The sequence below is a fragment of the Rhea pennata genome, chromosome 1 (assembly GCF_028389875.1).
Source record: "Rhea pennata isolate bPtePen1 chromosome 1, bPtePen1.pri, whole genome shotgun sequence".
Taxonomy (NCBI): domain Eukaryota; kingdom Metazoa; phylum Chordata; class Aves; order Rheiformes; family Rheidae; genus Rhea; species Rhea pennata.
Window position 1 is genome coordinate 101,367,939 of NC_084663.1, and position 22,615 is coordinate 101,390,553.

Below are 22,615 nucleotides of genomic sequence, written 5' to 3' on the forward strand. Positions count from 1 at the left end.
AGAGCCGTGGACTAGGAAGAGATCAATTGAAAAATCTTCCTTGCTTAGTCTTCAGGTCACCTCTTGCACTCTAGTAAGTTTGAAAAACTCCTGAAGTGATAGGGAAAAGCATAGTTTTTTAAACTTTTTATTCTTGATGAGAAATCAGATGAAGAATTTTATTTCAGCAATTAGATTATTACATAGCCACACACAAAAAAAGAGAGTAACTACCTATTGATGAATGAGACCAGTTATTCGCAGACCAGGCTTAACAGCTGACCGTAGGAATGATGGCATTCTCAGATCTACTTTATGCTCTTCAATTATCTTTGAAATCTGAATTTCCACTGCTGCTAATACTTTGAATGCACATTCAAAGTATAATATCATTCAGAGCTCAAAGTCTGTATATATTAGATGTGAGCACTCCATGCTGTCCAGTCTTGTGAAGCAACTTGATTTTTGATTAGATATTCAAAACTTATTCCCTGTCAAGTAAATGACAGGACATTTTGTATTTATTTCTTGATAACATTCAAAGCATTGCAAACCTGATTATTTTGTAAAAACAGTTGAGCCTTCATGCTGATGTAAAGATTTACTGTAGGTGTAGAGACCAAGACTTCCAAAGCTACCAATTATTAGCATGTACTTTAGTTTGACAGCCTGACCTAGCACCTGTAAAATGTTCATGCTGTGAAAGCTTGGTGCTTGACACCATAAATTATAAATGAAGAGCTAGTGGAAAAAGTGACAGACTGACTCTATGAAAAAGAAGATTACAAAGCTGAAAAACATTAAACTGACTGGCTCTGTGGCTATTTAATCAAAGGAGAAAGGAAATGTTTTATTATCATGAGTATAAATCTAGGATTTCTCTGGGAATTTTTGTCATGAGTGGAACAACTGTTCTCTCTAGTAAAGTTATATTTATTTTGGTGCATTATTGAGGTTCTGCACTGATAGAGCCAAAGTGAACTTCATGTTTGCTGTCTTAAATGAAGTGGGTACACTTTTATTACCAATCCTATTTCTGAGTTGCCATTGCGTACCTACCCTGTTCTTTTTTTTATATGAGTTCTTCTAAGCTCTTTTTCTGCACATCTGGGTCTTTTCTAGAATGTAGAATAAGACAAAGTGTCAAATATTTTCACTTCTGAAGTGATACCTTATTAAGAAAACAAGATGCCACTGCAGGAATTGAAGGAGGATAATTGATCATTTTGCCTGACAGTGTTGACACCTTTGAAAATCATGACTGCTTCTCCCTGTATATGCCTGTACATCTTTGTATATCCCTGTTATGTATATGTATAGGCTTTTGGCTCTAGTGATGACTTGCCTAAACTGCTGATAACTAGAATCTGTATCACAGTTAACAGGCAGAAAAAAATATACATGTAGGCTTGATAGGCTTCTGATATCGTTTGAGTCACTTGTTTTCATAGGTCATTAAGGAGGTCAGGGGGCATATCCTTGAATTCGAGAAAGAAATACCATCTACATCCTGCTGTTGGCATTGGCATACATCTGTAATGGATAATAATGTGCAGTGTATGGGGATTAAATGGCTGTGGTTTTCCTCTCCCTTTACCACTTCATGCAGACATTGTTTGCATTACTTTTAGCTGGTGGAGGCAGGGTACTCAAGTACTGAGACAAATGTTAGGAGACCCTTCTGTCATTTATGGGCTATGTGAACTCTTTACTTTTCTGTATCATAGCTTTTCTGCCTGCAAAATAGGAGTAATCTCATTTCAAATATTAAACATTTAAGAATAAAATTTACAGTACTCGATAACCTTTTTATGACGTATACAAATAGTGACTGAAAATAGATTTGGCTTCAACAGAAACGCCTGCTACCACTTGTACTCTTGAGGTTGATTCTACTTTTCATTGGCACAGAGATTTCTGTGTTTGTTTCATGCCTAGAACTTTCTCCTGACTGCTCTTCCCATGTCTAATTTGCCCTTGCTTCAGAGTTTCAGATTCCTTGCTCTTGCTTTCAGTTTTGTTTAAAGCAGCATGCTCTGCAGCTCTGGCTGCACCTGTGAGAATGCGCACCCTGAACAGCCTTGCCAGAAAGCCTGATCCGGTCCCTTGTCGCACTTCTTGAATTAGAAATTCTTGAATAGTTCTTCGTGGGACCATGCTGCAGGTCAAGCGTGGAGTCTCTCTTAACTTGCTTCAGACTTTGTACCTCTGCCATCTGTCTTTCTAATCTCTGTTTGTCACTTCATCAGTTGTTCTCTTCAAAACTTCTTTCCATAGAGAGGCTGTTATGGAAAAACTGTGTTTTGATTGTGGTTCTCACTCCAGCTCAAAAGAAACAGATTAGCTGGATGAAGGTACCTCTGTATCAATCTCCACAGTTACATGAGACAAAGGCAACAACACCATTTCATACTTTACTGATGAAGGGCTGGGCTGTGACCTTTGGATCAGTGCAGTGCAAGAAGATAGGATGGTGCGAAAGACGGGATAAATACTGATTATCCCGATGAGCTCCCATGGGATGTTTCTACACTGCTTGAACTCCTTCTTGAACTGAGGAAATCCCAAGAAAAATTGAGTATTGGCGCAATAGCCATGGAACTACTATCTTCACTGCTAGTCTGGGTGACAGTTATATATAAACATAATCCCTTACATTTTTTTTCACTTATATATTGTTGTCACATAAACTTTTTGTTCAGCTTATCTCTACTCCTAATAAATTAGCATCATAAAAAACATAAAAGCAAGTGCTTGTAGGAATGCAGAGTAGAAAAGGTTAACAGTAAAGGGGAGAATATTAAATTTAACATCGTAGCTCCACAAAACAGGACCTAGTCTAATAGGATTGACTTCAGAACACAGACCTTTTGTACTTTACCAATGCAAGGAAAGAGAAATCCATTTGTCTGAATTTCACTTGTTTCTAATTTCCCTAATGAAGTTGCAGTCAGGTTAATAAACATAGCTGACAAAACTGTCAGGTATTCATGTTCATTTAGAAAAATCTGCCCAATAATCTACTGTTGACATGAACATGATAATGAATGGAATATCAATTAGCTTTTTCAAGTCAAAATGAAAATTATTAGTTAGGCCACCTGGGTTCTTTATCATGATTTTGTGACTCCAGTTTTTATTAGGATTAGCTCTTGACCTTCTTATAGCCCACATATGAAACCAAAAATTTGGAAAGCTAAAGCTTCCTAAAAGGTATGTGACTTTAACCAGCTCTGGTACTACTTTCTGTAGGTGTGAACAGCATTAATTTATCTCACTTCATTTTAGCAGACATCCCTTTAGTACTGTGCAGGCTGTGAAGGAATGTCTTAGTAATGAAATCTGAGTCAACAGTTAAGAACATACTGTTTCCCTGGTACCTGTAAACTTTTTTTTCTCGTGTTTATGAAGAGTCCATTTAAAGTTTGATGGTCTGCTTCTACCAACTAAGACTTACTGTTCAATTCTGTGTTAGCTGTCTGCCAGCAGGGCTGGCATTCAAGCACTCAAACCCTTCTGATGCAGTGCAAACGTGGGAAGTAGTCCCTTTTGGCTGATCATGCTTTTGAGAAGCTCTTTCTGTCTTATTCCCCCATTTGGAAGTACAGTGTTCAGCTAGGTCACTTAGATACTGTGCTCCTGGGAAGAATGTGTGTATTGTATGGTAGGAGAGGTAGCGTACTACTTGTTCACTCTCAGTGCCACAGTTACCTGAGAAAAGCTTGGGGATTCATCTGCTTTTGCGGTAAACCTGTTTCTTTAAGTGTGACTATGCTTTCTATTTACCTCAGAAATTTTATTTTTTCTTATGCTTGTGAATAACACTCATGCTGGAGAAGTAAGCTTATCTTAGACCTCAAAACAGATAATATTTACATTTTTCCTTGGGCAAAACGACTTGCACAGAGATAAAATATATAGTTAAGAACTAACTCTGGATAATTTGGGATTGTAAATATTATCCCCAAAAGATATCCTTGCAGAAATTGTCATGCGTTGCTGCACAACAGATAGATTTTTTACATGCTTGGTTCCTTTGGTCTCACTGAATGTATCAGGATGATTCCCAAGCCTCCACTTCATATTCCCACAACACTGGGGGTCCTATTCTAGGTCTTCATGCAGAGCATTTTTTTCTGAGTTCTGTTTTAAAACAGCGGTAAAACTCATTTCTCATTCCCTCATTTACCTGATTATTGTTTTTTGTATATTGGAGAAATAAGTCTTAGAAGATGTTTGTACAGAAAGCAGCTCCAAAGATTTCATACCTTTCCTTAAACAATTATAAAGGTTAATAGTTGGTCAAAGCAGTCTTATTGTAATTTTACACAGACTACTTCAGGAATGAACTCTGTCTGTTATTTGCAGTCTAAGCAGAAACAACCTCATTATAATTAAAGCATCTAGGCATAATTGGCTCACTTTCAGAATTAATCAGTTGTTTCTGCTTTTTATTTAGGAAGTATTTTAGCAGTATTCTAAGTAATTTTAATGCCATTAAAAACAGACTAAAAATTACTATTATTTGTTTTGGATGTAGGGAATTCTCATTTTTTGAAAATAGGTCTGTTGATTTCATTTTTTTATCTTACTGTGTCTTGTACATGTGTATTTTTGTTCATGCATGTTTAAGTTGAGTAGATGTTCATATAAACCCCCTTTCCAAAAATATGTTAATATAAGAAGTTAATGGCTTGTTCTTCTATTTTAAAATAATTTATGATATGATCAGGGACCAGTTACATTGTTAATTGTACACCTAATTGTTCAAATGAAATAACATATCATTTCAAGATCAGTCTCTGCTTGGTTTTCACTAACTTCAGGGGTTTGACAGTATATGGAACAATGGAATTGAAGATACTGCTGGAAACAATTGCCTCTGCCTCCTTCAAAGTATAAAAGAAAATTACATAAATTACATCCTTCAGTGTGGTATCTAACAGTTTCAGGTAGCAAGAAGGAAGTGGAGAACTTGGTTTCATTTCTTGCTTGTTTATGTGGCACAGTTGTACAGAAATGTGCAATTTATAATCCAAATTCAACACAATCTTCCACCAAAAAGGACAACAAGGAAATAAATCATCTAACTTCTTCTATTTAAGACTTAATCTAGTAAGGTTACTCTGAGGTAACTGAGGGTCTGCAGTGGTTGGCAGTGCTAATAATGGTGCAACATGAGAGTAAAAGAATCCTTGTTGGTTTTTCAAGTCAGAGTAGAAGAGAAGCAATATGAAAAAGGATAATATAAAACTGAGTTTTTGGGTTGGAAATGTTGGTTTACATTCCAGTGAGAGGTGAAGCAGTCAGATTACGATAGCCTTCCACTTTCAGGCAGTAGTGCATAGCTGCACATAAGGTATGGAAAGGATAATTATTTTGGCTCTGAAGTAACAGAAGCACCATGAAAGTGTAGAAAACAAAAAAAAAAACAAAAAAACAAAAAAACAAAAAAACAAAAACAAAAAAAGATACGGCAAAGAGAAAAAAATCAATTTTATTAATAAAAAATGCTGCTAGGAAATTGGTTCCTAAGTTCATTAGAAAAAAAGGGTGAATAGTTAGTAAGGAAGGTTGTGCAGTGGCATTTTGTATGATGGAGCTGTGGTTTGTTTTAATTTTGTTAGCTCTGCTGCAAGATTTGAAATTACATATACCCAGGTAATAGTAGGGAGCAGGAAGACTGAAACGAATAACTGGATCAAATTAGAAAGCAGGATAAGTTACTCTGAAAATATCCATGTGTAATATATGGAAAGGAAAACTGCCGTGGGGGTATTTGCTTTGAAGATGCGGAATGGGCATCTCATGCAGCCAGTATGCAGGCATGTAAGATATCATGAGATAAAGGACAGTTTTGCAGTGTAAAAAGTATTGCACCCAGTGTAATAATGTTGCAAATGTCATTGTGATGGGAAAAGGCGAATGTATCATTAGTGAGATGCTGATGTTTGTACATGGAAAATAATTCTGACGGGGTAATGTTCGGTAGAGGAGAATTCTAATTGTGTGGTTTTGTATGTCCACACAAATGTGAAAATGAAAAACATGAAAATGATAAATAAAAAAGCCATTTTTGGATAGAAGCCCAGCCTATTTTAGAGGTAACATGAAAACAGAAATTAGAAATATAAACACTGGTAATAATTAATGAAAAAGAGAGGAAACTTGGAAATCAATACACATTAAAAACTGTGAAGTATAGAAATTTGAAAGTGGAAGCTAATTAAATTAGGTAAAAGCCCATGTCTCACAACACTAAGGATAACGGGAATTTTTCAATTGTATTTTGAATAAAAAATACTGTGTGAATGATACAGAACTATTTTTAGAAATATATGCAGAAGCTAATGTGTTCAGAATTGAGATAATTAGAAATTAGTAATGTATTCATAAAACATGAGTATGAAGTACTCATCCATCTGGCATAGAAAATTCTTTTCAAAGAGTCCTAAAAGAATTGGCTAAGGAGATCTTTGGGCTACTTACGGTAAATTTAATGAGTTTGGGGATTCAGGGAATTTGAGAAGATTGGAAGTGTGTAGGTGTTAAGAGTACTAGTTTGAAAAGAAAAGGGAAGCACCATTAACCAGGAAACGGGATTTTGTAAAAAAAAAAAAAAAAAAAAAAAAAGAGAGAGAGAGAGAGAGAGAGCTGGAGGGGATTCAAGAAATCACTTAGCTCCATACTTTTGCCCCAAGACAACATAAGCTTATGTAGAAACCCGACTCTGACAGTGTTGTAACGCATCTTGAAAGCCTCCTGTAGTGGGTTTTCCCTAACTTAACAATTAGTCCCAACTATGCCACTTTTTTCCAATGGTAGGGGTACTAAAGATTTTCCTTAGGTCTAACATAAAACTCTTCTTACTGTAATTTAAATCCCTTCTTCCTTATTGGACATGGATATAGACAATAAATAATTACTTTCTGCTTCTACCAGCTTTTCGTATCCTTGGAGGTTGTTACTGGATACCCCCTCAAATTCAGCATCCAAGGTAAATGATTCCAGCGTGCTTGTACCTTCCAGAGCACAGCCTGATTTCTACAGAGGTGATCATTTTTGTTGCTTTCCTGTGGTCTCTTTCCAACTGATCCATGTATTTTTGGAAGTGTGACACTGAAACCAGGCACAGCATTCCTCCTGAAAGCTTACAAATCCTGAAAAGAGATGAAGGATTATTTCATATGTTTTATTAACTACAATCCTTTTTGTTTATGTCTATCAAATAGCATTGTTGATCCTATAAAGTACACATTTTGCTAGAATCTCTAAATTCTTTTTCTGCAGAATTGCTATCTAGACAAGCAGTCCCCATCCTTTATTGCTGCAGCTTGCTAATGTTGCCTAAACCATATAGTTCTTGGATGCAAAATAATGGAAATTCTGAAAAAGAACTTAGTTGATAGGTATATAGTAAATGCCAGTTCATACGGTTTTATGGGTTGAAAAACAAACTTCCAATTAATAATTTTTCCCAGTTGGTTAGGTGTTAATTGCCAAAAATAATTTGCATATTGTGTATCTCCCTCTTCTTTCTGTCTTCCTCAAGCAGATGAGCCTCAAGGTTGTCTGATATGTCATAGAGGTAGTATGTTGAGATTTTTCAAGGTGTAACAAAATGCCACAGAGACTGCAGAAATCTTAGCAAAGCTTTTAGTACATGCACTTTAAAACAGTGAGGCCTAAGAAATCTTAAAGTAATTTTCAGTGATTGTTAAATCACTAAATCTGAGGTATTTCTTATACACTGTTCACAATTATGACTAGTCAACATTTTTAATCAGTGACATGGAAATAAATGTAAAATCAGGTGACAGAGTAGTATAGTAGTAAGTAAATAAAGAAAGAAGATGTATGGATAGGAAACAGGCATTATCATTTAGTGAGGTCAATGTTTAAATATAAAGCTCATTTTAATATGAATAAATGCATCTTTGTATATTCTGGAACAAAAATGCAACCCAAAACAAACAAACAAAAAAAAGATGAAAAGCAAGGATTTTGTAATGGATAATGATTTTGACAGACTAATAATTGCCTATGAGTGCAATGCTGCAGTAAAAAATGGGCTAATGTGACCTTGGAGATACCATAAACACAATATAAAAATAGGGAGGCCTTTTTATCATAATGCATATTATTAGAAAGAATGACTTTGGAATACTTCAGGTGATGCTATTTTTAAAAATGTGTAGAAAGGAAGAAAAAAGACCATAAAAGGTGAAAAAGCTGCAGACAGTTCAGAGAAGAGCCACAAAAAATGTCTTGGGGGCCGGAAGTACACCTTTCAGTGAGAGACTTCAGAAGCTCAGTGTATTTGTCTTATAAATATGAATTGATTACAACTGATAAGTAAGTTCTCAGAGAAAAAAAAAACTGCATCAGTTTTACCTATCTCTGAATATCATCAATGAAGAGTGCCTACCCTTGTGAAAGGTACTGCAACTTTCTGTCTTTTATTTGGGCATCTTACTACCCTGTGCCAAGAAAGTCTGCATACAGGGCATCCCTAGCTCCTAGTACCTGGCATTTGTTTATTGTCTGACATACCGAGTAGACACCTAGGGCAAATGTGCTACCAAGCTAAGCAGTAGATGCTCTCCACTGCTGAGATGGGTGCTTGGTGAGGTTCTGCTGGCCAAGCGTCAGTCAGCCATGTGGAAATGATGCTCCATGGAGTGAGCTGGTCTGCAGTCTTGCCAAGCTGTCGTATTCTGATTCCCTGCTTTTTTTTTTTTTTTTTTTTTTTTTTTTTTTTGGTGTTTTTAAGGCTGATATTTTTCCTCAAATCACTGAGTTACTACTGTTATCTTAAGAAATAAGTTTCTGTTTGTTGTTTGACTTTCCTTGCAAAATTTTGGCTTGCCTTTTCTCTTACAGCTCAGTATGGTCTCACTGCTGTGCTGCACAAAATTAGGCCTTGAGTCACAGGCAGGTGAATTCCTGGTCTATGGGTTACAGCATACTTAGTCAAACAGAAGTTGTGGAACCCAATATCAAGATAACAGTGAAATGTGTTAGTCTACAATGAATGGGAGGTCAGTCTAGGTGATCTAATAGTCCAATCTGATGTTAGACTACGAATCCATGAACTAGTTTGGCTGAAATCCTTTAGTCATTTAAAACTGTTAGGCCAGACTGTCTGGAGATGGCGGTGTAAAAAAAGAAGAGGAGAAAAGAAACCAATGATCATGGAATCAGAATCAGTAGGGTTGGAAGTGACCTCTGGAGATCATCTAGTCCAACCCTCCTGCTCAGCAGGGTCACCTAGAGCATGTTAGACAGGGTTGCATCCAGGCGGGCCTTGAAGATCTCCAGAGAAGGAGACTCCACAACCTCTCTGGGCAAGAGAGATTCCAGAGGTTCCAGTGCTCCGTCACTCTCGCCGTGAAGAAATTCCCCCTCACGTTCAGGCGAAACATCCTGTGCTTCAATTTGTGCCTGTTGCCTCTTGTCCTGTCACACAGGACAACAGAAAAAAGTTTGTCCCCGTCCCCTTGACACCCTCCCTTCAGATACTTATACACATACACATTGATAAGATCAATGATACTAATGTTTGGAAAGTTTTTTCCTCTTTTTCAAAGACAAGATGATAGAGTTCATCTTCAGAGCAGTATTTTGGAATTAGAATTAAAATTCTGAACTCTCAGTCCTCAGAGCACTGCTCATTGTAATTTTAAATAAAACAGTTCCCTTAGGACTGGGCAAAAGCCTAAAAAGATTAGTTTCAATTGTGAAGTCTAATAATAGCGGTGTAGGATTTGTCAAAAAAAAAAAAAAAAAAAAAAAAGGAAAATTGAGCTCAATATGGCATAATAAAATGAGCAGTAACAATGTAATATCTATTAAAGAATGTACTGGAAAACAGAGCTAAATGCTTTTACATACAAAGCGTGAACTGCTCAGTTAAGTAAAACAAGATATGCATCTATGTGTCTGTAGACAGACATATTTATAGATATGTCTATATTTATATACAGATACAAGTCTATATATATCTATATTATTATAGTTTAAGTGATAGTATCACTAACTTAATTATTTAATAAGAGACATACAAGTCCTAAATCTAAGTTCTTTTTATCCAAAGATATTTTTAAAGGATTTTGAGTTCTTGTTAAATCATGACATGGCTTTATAATGGCAACACTATATTCTGTCACTCTTGATCAGTCTGCAGGTTATACACTGTCATCTCGAAAATCTGGCTGCTGCAGGTGGATGTTGGATGTCAGAAACAGCAGTAAAATTTCTTAGTTGCAACCAATTAATTTATAGGTTTTTCATAAATATTAAATTCAGTAGTTCCAGAAAGACACTTTTGCTTATGCTACTATCTTGCCCATAATGACCACATATTTAAGATGAATGGGCTTTTTTGTGGCATACAGAAGAGCATAAATAAGTAAGCATAAGGACAATGGTCAGTAAATATGGTCAGCTTCCTGGTTGCATTAATGTTTTAAGGAATTTTCTGTTTGGAAGCATCATCCATGTAGCATCTGCCATCTCTTCTCAGTCTCTTTGCATGTGAACTTCCAAATCTGCACAGGAACTTCTAGTTCTTTAAAACCTTTCGCTTTTCTACTGTGGGAGGAAAAACATTGGATATAAATCAGATGTGTACATGTGGGCATTCCTTTTGGTTTGGATTTCTTTGTCAGAGTGAATTTGCTGCCAAGAAGCTGCATGTTGGAAACTTCTTAGCAGGGCAAATTTGTCTGTCATCAGGTCTATGTTACTGAGGATAGATTGTTTCTTAATCATTTAAGGCAAACTTGGGTATCTCTGTTCTGTACAAAGGTGCAGGCATCTCCAAATCACTGAAATAAGGGAGAATTTTATTATTTTATCCCTGTCCTTGTTTGTATGACAACCTTGTTCTTTTTACTTTTTTACTGAAGTTTGTATTTCTTTGCTGTAAACGTATTGTTCACTTGATCAACCAGTCTTTTGCACATTTATGATTGATAATTATTTTATGTCTTTTAACATTGGTACTGTTGTTGCATTTTGCTTTTTTTTTTTTTTTTTTTTTTGTTTACTCCTGGAAAAGCAGTCTTCTACTTTTTATGATTTTTATTTCTGACTTTGACACATGATAGCATTCTAATTCTGGTTATTAGTTGTTTGGCTTTTTGAATACACTGAGCTGAGGTTCTTAGAGATTTGGTGGACACAGATGAACATATGTGAGCATTTAAGATGCTTAGTAAGTAAAATATGTCAAAATTTGTGTTTTTATCAGAAGTCAGTTATATAATGTGGATCATTTCATAAATATATATAACAAATGTTATTAGATCATGGTTCATATAAATTTGAATTTAATTTAAACATACTTTCAGTGATTAATTTCTAGTTTTAAAATTTTTTAATGTATAGCTTTGAGCTTTCAAACCTTAAATGATTAATTTAGGCAAGAAATTAAGCTCCACTGAAGAAATGAATTACTTTTCCCATTATCCCAAGGCTTGTTCCTTGGAAGTGTAAGCTTTGAATATGTGGATGAAATTGTGGGCATCCTGCCACAAAAATCACAAACTGAAACAGTAGTTTCAGTCCTTGTGCTAGCTGTTTGTGGAAAGAGTCCATTCCCACCTGCAGATTGTTAGATTTAGCAGAAACCTGTAGTGCTTTTTATCTGATTGTGGAAGAATTAAAAATAAGATATCCTCAGAGCAATAGTTGATAAGTATCAAGATATAATCTCAGTTGAAAAGCAAGTTGTTTACTGGACAGAGGGAGAAGGGGAGGAGAAGAGAGAACAGAAGAAAACAAGCTCCTGAGAGGCAGCTGAAAGTAGTCTCAGAAAGCAGCTGAATGTTTCATCTTCTCTGTTAAAAGGAAAGCTAAACCCGTTTTTTTTTTTTTTTTTTTTTTTTTTTTTTTTTGATGGTGACAGAACCCCGAGACGTTGTAACTTGAAGGGTTTCGGAGGAAACTGACTGATAAATCGCAGACCAAATGGGAAGAGGTTTTTCTGACTCTTGAACAAGTGTTTGGTAGCCTGATGCAACTAGAAAATACTATGACAGCTGTAAATCACAGCTTTATAAGTAATGAGAAGACAGGCATGGTCTCAGTGGACATAGTGATTCCATTTTGGGAAATAAAATAGGGCACATAAAAAATATTTGATTCATCTTCAAGTTATTCATAAAACTTCATAAACTTGTGAAAAAGTAGGAGCAGAATACTTCATTGAATATCCCTTTTAAAATGTAATTAGAGTCTTCAGATAAATCATTAAAGACTTAGTTACTCTTGAACATGTTATCTGACTGTAAAGATGCTGGTAAGACTGTTTTAGTTTCAGGTTGTAAGGCAGCATACGTTCAAATACAGAGAAACTCGGATTATTACTAATGCAAAAGTCAAAGGAATATGCTAGGTCGTTTCCTGTAATCAGGTGGGCAAGCACAAACAGTTTGCATGCCAGTGTGTTTTTTCCATAAGGCAAAACCCATGACTTTACTGCTGCTGCTGCTGCTGCTGTCCTTCTTTGTAAGGATAGCTGTGGAGTTTATTGTCCAAATCAATATACAGATAGAAGATAATGTGCAGCAGCATGAAACCCCCCAATGAATAGAGGGCAGTGTCATGTTCCAAAGTAATTGCTTAATTTTTCTACATCACTTAACTGTCTGAAGAAGAACTGGAATTTGTGGGCTATGAGGAGGAACTGAGCCTTCAAAAATCAATTAAAATCAGCTGCCCTATACAATACATAATTTTATGCTTAAATCCTTCCTTACATATTTTTCATGAAATTAAAGGGTCAATTTAAACAATTCCGTTAGAGGGCAGTAGTACATGTATGCACTGACTGTAGTAATAGATTGTAGAGGTTGAGGTAGTATAGTCTCTCATGTCTCTAAATATATATGTTTATAATCAGTTTCTTCACCTGCTCTGAGCTGTGGTCTGTATGATTTTTGCATTATTAGTGAAAGGGAAAAAAGTGCTGCTAATCTAATTTAAATAATTCAAATAATACAGAAATATTTTGTAATATATGTGTACAATAATGCATAACCTGTCATCTATTAAAAAATAATACTGAAGGGCGGAAGTTAAACAAAACATTTGTAGCAGCTTTCAGCATTGATATACCAACTGGAATATCAACTCTGACGTTGTTAGACTCTGTGTGTTCTTTCTGAATTGCACAATTTTTGTACTATATTATTTATTTCTTGAAATACTTTTGCAAATATTTTTGTTTTGAAAGTTTGTTTATTAAATTAGTTTTAATGTTTAAGTCTGCATGCAGCCTTTCCAGATATCTGGGCAAGGGATTGCAGAATTGTGTATGCTTGTTCAGTCACCTTTCAATGAAACAACATTAGTAGAGTACTGTGATGTTGCAGTGATTTTGATGAAAGTAGTTAAATCTTATCTTCTGAGACATTTGATAATGAATGTAATGTAAGCTTCAAAAGCCTAAACATTTAGGTTCTACTTTTTGCTACAGTAGCTTTAAACAGATATGCTTAGATGATAAGTAGATGACTGATTCAACTCATATAGGCTTTATAGTTTAAACTTTACCGTCTTTTATGTATGTAATTCAAGAAATGCCCCAAACATTCTATTTCTTCTTCAATTTTCAGTTGTGTTGCTTGATACTACAGCTGCGCTTGGAGAACTAGGATGGAAAACATTTCCTTTAAATGGGGTAAGTCACTCATTATTTTAATTTCATTGTCTTTATTTTGGTATTTTGACAGTCTAGAAGTAGAATGGCTGTTACAGCTGAGTGGATGTTCCTGCAGTATGGAGCTACAGGAAGGAATTTAGTTGTTCTCAGCACTGGAACAGCTTGAGTTGTAACTAAGAATAAGAGCCACAAGAATGGCAAAAGTACGTTATGTTGCCTTTCTGTTACTTTTCTGATTGTTAAGAATCTGTCATTTTTCTAGTCCGATTAGAACTGTTACATGTCATAAAATTTCATCTAAAATACTTAGGTTGTGGGCATGTATTATGAATATATTTTCTAGGAATTAAAAGGAAAACAATTTTTATTTTATAGTAGTAACTTGGAACAAAGCTTCAATGATTGAAGTGAAGATTAATATGGATTTTAGTATCTGGTAAAATGGTAGGAGGTTAACCGATTCAGAAAAACATGTTTAATGTATGTTAATGCCATGGAAATCAATGTAAATGTTTAGGAAAAAAACATTTAAATAGTTTTTTTTTTCTCCCAGAGACCATTTCAGATCAAAGTTAAGTATTCCTCTTTAACATCTTACACAGTTTCACTATAATATTAATAGATTGACAGGAGACACTTGATACTATGTACAGGAAGTTGGAGTATTACAGGTATCCAATATACTTGGGGATGCTATGGCCAGACCAGTGTGGGGAAGAGAAGCATTTTTACTCTTTGAAGTTTAGCCATCAGTATTTTGTCAGTGGCTACACTTCAGAGGTTTTCCATCCAGCTAATGCACTTAACATCAGAAGCATTTTAACTTTTTAATTAAGATACAGTATACTGGAGCATTTGACACCTCTTGTATCAGCTTCTCATTCTAATTTCTCAGTGCATTTAGATAGCCCTTGACTGTGTATCACTTGTCTTTATATTAGCTGGTATTATCTCTTAATTCTTGGTTATGAGGCATATAATTTACTTGATTCAGAAATGAGCTCAGAAAGCACTGTATTCCTGTAAGTGAAAGATCTCTTGTTTCATTTTTAGTTATTTTATTTCTTCTGATCCATTCCAGAAGGATGTAGAAATCATTTATCCTCAGCACCTTAATAATCCATTTTTATAAAATGCCTTCTGTGTCTCTGCCCTCAGGGACTTCAGGCAATGTGACATTTCTTAATCTCAGCCTATTTTCAACTTTATGGGTTACTTTTGTCAGGATTTTCAAGTCCTTTGTATTCCTACAACATTTCAGGCTATTATAGATACTCTGTGTTTTGCATTTTGTATGCACTCTCATGCAATCAGAGTTATAATTCTCAAATGCTTTTTTTCTTCAAAAATCCTAGAAAAGGCAAATGCTGTCATATACTGTGATGAGAAAATAAAATAAGGAATTTTTGCTCTTGTCTTGTCATGAGTCCCATTGAATTGAGCTGGGAGGCTTGCATTTGGAAGGCAAACAAGATATAATTTCAGTTATTCTGGAAGTTCTTAAAAGCTTTAGATACTCCAGTAACAATAGCAACACTATGCAAGCTCAGAAAAAAACACTTAGAGATTATTTAAAATATAGCTATTACAATGTGTCTGTTTTGGTTGGTTGTACACTCAACATCAATATTGCAGCATGTTAAGGTGTTTGAGGAAATTGCCTTTATTGTGTCTTAAGAATTGGCAGCATTTACCAGAATCCAAGGAGTATACATTTGAATCAACACATTGGATCCAGTTATTGAAGAATTCCTCAAATAAGTAAATCTGGTTTAAAAAAGAGGTAGCTACAGGAAAATATTTGGGAGGAGAACAGTTTGTAGCATGAGGAAAACATACAGTACAAGGACAAGGCTTCGTGAAATATGAAATTAGGCAGAAGAGGCTAGAGTGAAAATTGTAAGGTGAGGAGAAGTAGATAAAGAAACGAAGGAAAGGTAGTAAAGAGAAGTACACATATCAACTCAAAAAAAATATGTCTAAATTGATCGTTCTAAACTGTAAGCTGGCTAAAGGTTCTCGTGCATTGCAGCAAAGCAGTTGCTTTAAGTAAGTAGTCCCACAGACTTCTGTGGGCGTTACCTAAGTGAAAAGAATTCCTGTTTTGAAGAAAAAGCACAGTCAGTTTAAGAAAGACTATATGGTGTTGGTCTCATACAGCAGCAGGTGACTGAATTTGTTGACAAACAAGGTCCTTCATTTCTCACAGAGGAATGAAAGAAAATGGTTTAGTTCAACATACTGTGCCAGTGAAGGTTGTTGTGAACAGTAAGACCTTTTAGTGGTGATGCTGGATCTCTGAAACAGTGCAGAAAGAACAAATAAAAAAACCTGTCTGCATAAATAATAAAGAAAAAGAACTTACATGAAGTGAGAGCTATTTATCTCACTCACTGAGAGTTATTCAGAACTGCTGATTAAAATTGGTGTTTACTGATTCTTTCATAGCTGGTGTTGTTCTGACAAACTTCATTAAAATATACTAAATGTTCATTTTATTTTGGCTATTTGATCATACAGAAAAATGCATAAAGCTATTAAAATACAGAAAGTTATATTACTTCTACTTATAAAATATTAAGGATGTTGAAATTAAAAACTAAATGGAATGAATTTCTAAACTACTTCTATTTAAATGATTCTGAGATCCTGCATCTTACGGAAAAGTAAGAAAAAGTTTGAACTTATAAGTTTTCAAGTAATTAAAAGAATGTAACATTATGTGACTTTATTTTTTGGGGGGGGCAAAGATAAATATGTATATTATGTTTATTGTGTAAAAAGTCATTAACAAATAGTTAATAAGCTTCTCTGGCTGCAGAATGGTTTTGAGATTAACGTGATGGGATGACAGGTTTTTTCAAACTGTGACATAGTAGCAGAAGTTACTAGTCCACTAGCATACTCAGTCACAAAGAATGTTCTTATTAAATTAGATAGCAACTTAAATATTCATTAGTGTTTGAAATTTGGGTAATATTAAGTACGCCACAGAGATTTTAAAGTAACAGGCCAGGGTGAAGCAGGAGAAGAAAATTAGAAGAGAATATTCTTTTGGACTACGTAGAACCGCTGCATGACATTTCAGTCTTAACCTTCTCCTCCTAGTCTTTTTATTTATAGTAAGTTCGTAATGGAAGGCTTGCAAGCTTTGAGTAGTTGCAGTAACCTCCAGAGGTACCTATCCAAGCAAGTAGCAATACAACACAGTAGTTTTCTCTGTAGCATTTGTATGCAATGCCATCATTTAGCTGCAAAGATGAGTCATGCACAACTGAGATAGCCATTCTTAGGTAATATAATGTGTGTTTTTACTTTTTCATTTTCTTCTCAGTTGTTTGTGTAACCTCTGTGAAGCTTGAAAATACAATAATTTTCCTAACAAATTTGTTTTATTTGCTTGTCAGATTTTTTTTCCTTGTATTTTGAGCAGATAATAAATTAAGTGCCAAGAGCTACAAAAATGCAGAGTAAGGAAAGCATTAATATCTTAGAGGTCAATGGAACCAGCTTTTGTTGATCAAGGTCCAATTTAGCTTCTCAGTGACGGGCTGTCTAAAATTTCTGCTTTAATAATGGGCACATCTGATACTGCCTTTGTTCCTTGAGCTATACTTTAAAATGACTGATTGATTTATGAAAAAGCATGTGCTATGGAATGAAAGTAGATCTTTACTCAACAAAACTGTCACTTCATAACCTTGAAAATACAGAACAAGTTTTGTCTGGACTGGTAGAAAAAATGGAAAGGACTTCCCTTGTACATTTAAAAAGAAGACATAAATGCATTGCCTGAGCAAGTGGGCAGGCCAGAGAACTTCACATGAGCCGTTATTATCCATGGTGTGTAACCATTTCCTTCCAGCTGAAGTCAATTTGCTGAACTTGGGGACAGGACTATTCTTCTCAGGTTTTCTCTCTACAGTCTGCTACACCATGACTGTTAGAAAGGTAGCTTTTAATAGGAGATTAAGCACTGATTAAGTATTTAATAATTTTTTAGAATTTAGGGAGGAAGGAAGAAAACCTGAAAGCCTAACTGAAAGGTAATTGTTCTCAGCCTTCACTTATCTGTTAATAGGAATGCTAATTAAATGATGTACCTTGAGTAACTCTAGATATTTTTCTTCCTTTGACTTCAACTTATTTTTTTTTCCTATTGTGTTAAGCAACCTAACCCAATTTTGTGAGCAAAGGTTGCTCATGAGCTATGATTTGGAGACCGTTGCTGCAAGGACCTGTCTATGGCTAATTAACTTCTACAATAAATACTCCTACTCAAGTCTAAGAATCCTGTACTTTGTGTGCGTTAAATCTACTTTGCAAGTACCTTGTGCTAGTATGGAATAAAGCATTCTTAACTGAACAAGAAAATAACCCATGCAGGACATTACTCATGAAAAAATACTCTGCTTCAAATTCACACAAAACGTTAATATAAAATTTTACTTCTTTGCTGGAACTTCATAAACTCCAAAATAATTCTAAAATTAACACAAAAGTATGTGAAGGTGACTCATAACACAAAGCTATGAGTAATTATGTACATGAAGAAGGGATTTGTATATTTGGCATGTCAGTGTAGACGACATGTATTGCCTCAGCAGTAAAGAGCCTGCTATCAGTCCACTAAACTATTTGATATCTGCATGAGTGATGCAACTATTTTAATCTCAGTTTTGGCAGTTATTTGAAAAGCTTCCATGCCAATCAGTAATTTTTCTGTAAATTTATCCACAGAAGTAATTCTGTTTTAAATACCTTGTTTTGGGGGGCAAACTTCAAAGATTTTGAATCATTCTTGCTAATATGCAGTTTTTGAATTTTTCTGTTCTGAATTTGTTGAGACTGAACTTGTGATGTTGTTGATTACCAGAATGATACTTCACTAGACTGATTATTTTTCTCCATCGGTTGAAATTGTCTTACAGGGTATGCATCAGTCAACTGTTCGCTGTTAGCTCCTTATTAACTAATTAGAAAACATGGCTAGAGTTGTTGGTGACACACTTTGAACGGTTCATCATACCATTACTCATTTACTAATTATATCTTTTATGCCGTATTCAGAGTTGATACGGTTTTCCAGTGCCAGCCTGCAAATATATATTTTTTTTTCTGTGTAGCTGCATCCTCTCTACAACTTTATTTTTTGATTGGTATCTCTAAGGGTAATCGGGTCAATATACCTAAGGAACACTCTTTTACCAGACTTAGGATTTTTAACTATATATTTTCTTAAATTGATTGCTTGTGTTATAGAATACTCTGAATTTCTTTTAAAGTCACATAGAAACAAAACACTTCTAAGGAAAATGAGAGAAGCTTAGGCCCCTTCCTTTATTTAAATCCTCCCAGAAGAAGTCATTGGACATAAACAATAGAAAATAACGTAAGAAGTTACCTAAGAAAGTTAACTTAAAGAAAAACTAGAAAAGAACAAAGAAAGAAAAAAAGGCAATATCACTTCACTGTGTGAAGCAATAATACAAATATTATTAGGTTCAGCTCTAGACACAACATAATACACTGTGTAGTAAAAGTATAAGATGGCTTAATGACACCAAGAAGAGTGAAGAGAATAGAACAAGTAATGTAAAAGTGGTAGAAAAATACAAAAATGGATTGAGTAAATGTCTAAGATGTAAGACTAAGATGTGCATTATGAGATCACTAATGTACAACACAAAGTGAGGTTAGTGTGTTAAATGTGCTTACCTTGCAGCATGGCATCATAAGAAAAAGATAGGGAGTATATTGTAGGTATGATGATAAACAGTGTCCACAGTTCAGTTCTGCATTTCATATTATCTTAAATTATCTACAAGCAGAGAAAATATAAAAGCTACAGAACATAAAAACAAGTGAATAATACAGGTGATAGCATGAAAGAAGTGGATATTCTCCTAATTGTAGTTCCCAAATATTTGGAATTGTCTATGAAGTAGAAACCAGGTCAGTTGTCTGTATTTGTAAACATAAATTTGTATATCCACATGATCACATCAATACTTATTTTAAGGACTACAGTGATTTGAGTATTTTATGCAGCAGCATGAACTACAATGTCATCAGTACTTGTAATCTTCACTTTTAATACTGTAACTATTAGAACTCAATAGATACTTAAATTCATTATGACCAGAAGGAACAATTCATCAGATTGCCTTTATATCAGAGACTGAAAAAATTCAAGCAGTTCCTATGGCATTAAACTTAATAACATGTGTTTCACTAACACATATCATTTTAAAAGCCATCCAGAAGCCATAGTCTCCCACAGTTATTTCTTCTATTAATTAATTAGATGACTGTTTAAAAATAGTTTTCTACTGCCAGTTGTTCCTGCTCAGCCTCATACTGCATCTAAATAGATGAAGTCCTTCATTCTTCCTACTATGAAACTTCTCCAAAATTCAGATTACCCTGTGGCTTTTCTTTTTTAAAAAATATGGACACAGATCTGCAGTATTTTATAGCCAGTTTCATTATTATCCACAGTTATAAATCATTGTGCCAGTTTTCTTTACTGCTCTTTTGTTTATACATCAGAGAGATCCCATTAGGATTTCTTACACAAACAGGAATGATACTAGGGCTCATGTTCAGTTGATTCTCACTGTGACTCATACTTGTTTTCCAGAACTGATGTTTTATAAGACGTATTAATCTGTTCATTAGGTATAGGTGGTATTGTTAAACCTAGATATGTAAATATACATAATGCTTGAATGAATCTTTCTGCCAAGAATATTTGTATCATCCTATGTGAATTTCATGTTCTAAATATTTACCAACCCACATACCTTTGGAAAGTCTCATTAGAAAAATTTAATTTTAATAGCTACTGTATGATAGATATGATGCTTTGTGATTATATGATATGTGATAATACCTCTAAGTCTCCATAATCTCTGCCTGAATATTGTGAAATACTTTCAACCATGCATCATGTAATACGCAATCTAATAGCTGAAAAAGGTCTCAGTGTGTTATCTTTACTCAACCATCTCTATAAACATGGCTTAAACTCAGAGAGTGAAGTCAGTTTTGTTGATAAGATTGGCTTCTCATACATCTGTGATAAATGTCATTTATCAATCCAGTACAATTCTGTACAAACCAAATCATGTATTGGTTTCTATTATTTTGCTTGAGATTTGACAGAATCCCAGAATAGCTGGGATGGGATGGGACCTCTGGAGACTGTCTGGTCCACCCCTCCTTCTTCCCCCCCGCCCCAGCTTCAGCAGGGTCAGCCAGAACAGGTTGAATAGCCTCCCATTTATGATAATATAGGTGGTTTACAGTTACTTGAATAGCCTAATTTGCCCTTTTTGACTGAGAAAGAATTAGCAAGACACTTCTGTCTTACAGAGGTGCCCTCTTATTCCAGGCCTTCTAAAGATAAGTGTCTGTGAGCCAAGGATCTCCTGACATAGCTCCTCATGAATTCCTGGCTGTAAGTTATCTAGCCTTGCTGAGCCTATAACGTCCTATCAAATGGAATTGAACATACTCTCTACTCATAGTTTGCAGAACTGCAGAAGAAGTTTTGTGAGATAAGTAAAATATTACGGGATATTTAAAATTAGAGTTAAGGAATTTGGTTGTGTTTATCAAATGCTAGGGCTCTGTGATTTGAGAACTGCTACTGAGTGAACACGACATCATAGTTGAGAGACATCCTCTGCTTCCTTAATGGCATGTTTAAAATGAAAGCCCTGTGAAATTCAATGTCATTACCTAAAAAGACTCTCACCTAAGATGTTTCACTTTTCTTCCAAGCAAATAGCTCTGAATAGTTTGTGAAATAGGGGGCTCCATCCATACAGGTAAATGTACAAGTAGCAAGAAACAAACCTTTTAACTGGGAGCTGAGGATATTTTTCAGAAAACATTGATGCGTCTGAAAGTCTAACTTCTCTCTATTACAGCAGCTCAGCTGCAATTCAGATATGTAGTTACATCTTTGAAAGCTCAGCAACAGGATTTCAGAGATGTCACAGAGGCTGTAGTTTTAATAATGGATTTAATAGAAGGTAAGGATTTTGCTCTCAGACCATTTAACAGGGGTAAAGGAAAAAGAAGTTAATCAGGTTTTCACACAATATGAGAAATTTACAGAGATGGCATTAAGAAAAATATATAAGAACCACATATTTGACCCGCTGTTTGGACATACTCAAACACCAAACTTTGCAGTGCCATATTTAGAGCCTTTTTTGAGGTTTGGGGCACACTATATGAGGAAAAAGTAAGCTGAAGAGTATTTTTCTTGAGATTAATATCCATGTGCAGTGATTTAACGATTAGGTACATCCAAGATCTAATTAAATATCTAAGAAGACTTTTCTAAAGGAATTGTTATTGCTGGTACGAGATGACTGGCCTATGAGAGTCATCTTTTCATTAGAAGAATTTATTGGAATGTAAAAGCTTTTTATGGAAACAATACTGTCAACTATCTGGGTAATTTGATACACACCTGAATTGATATTTACCTGTAATTCCTGCTAAAATGGCAAAAAGTCTTACTTTGCATGCGTATGGAATCTGGAAACCCTGGTCATAGAACTGTGGCTATAGTAGCAATCTGAGTATCTATTGGCTTGATCTTGGATTGCCAGAGTATGTTCATCTGCATTGGTTAAATTCACAAAATGTGCCAGGCACTGTGAAGAAGAGATACTATTCAGCATCCTCATTTTTTGTGCATATATTTGGGCAGTATCCTGATTATTTTTCATTTGTTTTTGTGTGAAACATCTAATTACATATTCCATAGAGGATAGCTATTGGCAAGATATACAGTCATATTCTTATTTGGATATCCCAAACACACTGGGGCCCGTTTGTGCTTGCCACAATGTAATGACACAACTAAGGCATTTGTAGTCTAAACAATGAGGTATAATAGGTTGTAAATAATAATAAAATAAAAAAAAAGTAGGATAGTAGATATCA

General features: G+C 35.0%; 1 protein-coding gene across 4 annotated transcripts in view; it reads left to right on the forward strand.

The window, feature by feature from the left end:
- Window positions 1-22,615, forward strand: part of EPHA6 (EPH receptor A6) — a 519,018-nt gene that overhangs the window by 20,822 nt on the left and 475,581 nt on the right. For 3 of the 4 annotated variants that reach the window (XM_062597066.1, XM_062597058.1, XM_062597075.1), the window contains exon 1: window positions 13,606-13,666. Coding sequence is in view for 1 of the 4 variants with exons in the window: in XM_062597081.1 (XP_062453065.1) it covers window positions 13,602-13,666 (65 nt within the window). In the remaining 3 variants the exon portion in view is untranslated. Of the gene's footprint in view, window positions 1-13,601; window positions 13,667-22,615 lie in introns of those variants that run through there. The other variant, XM_062597081.1, reaches the window with a different exon arrangement.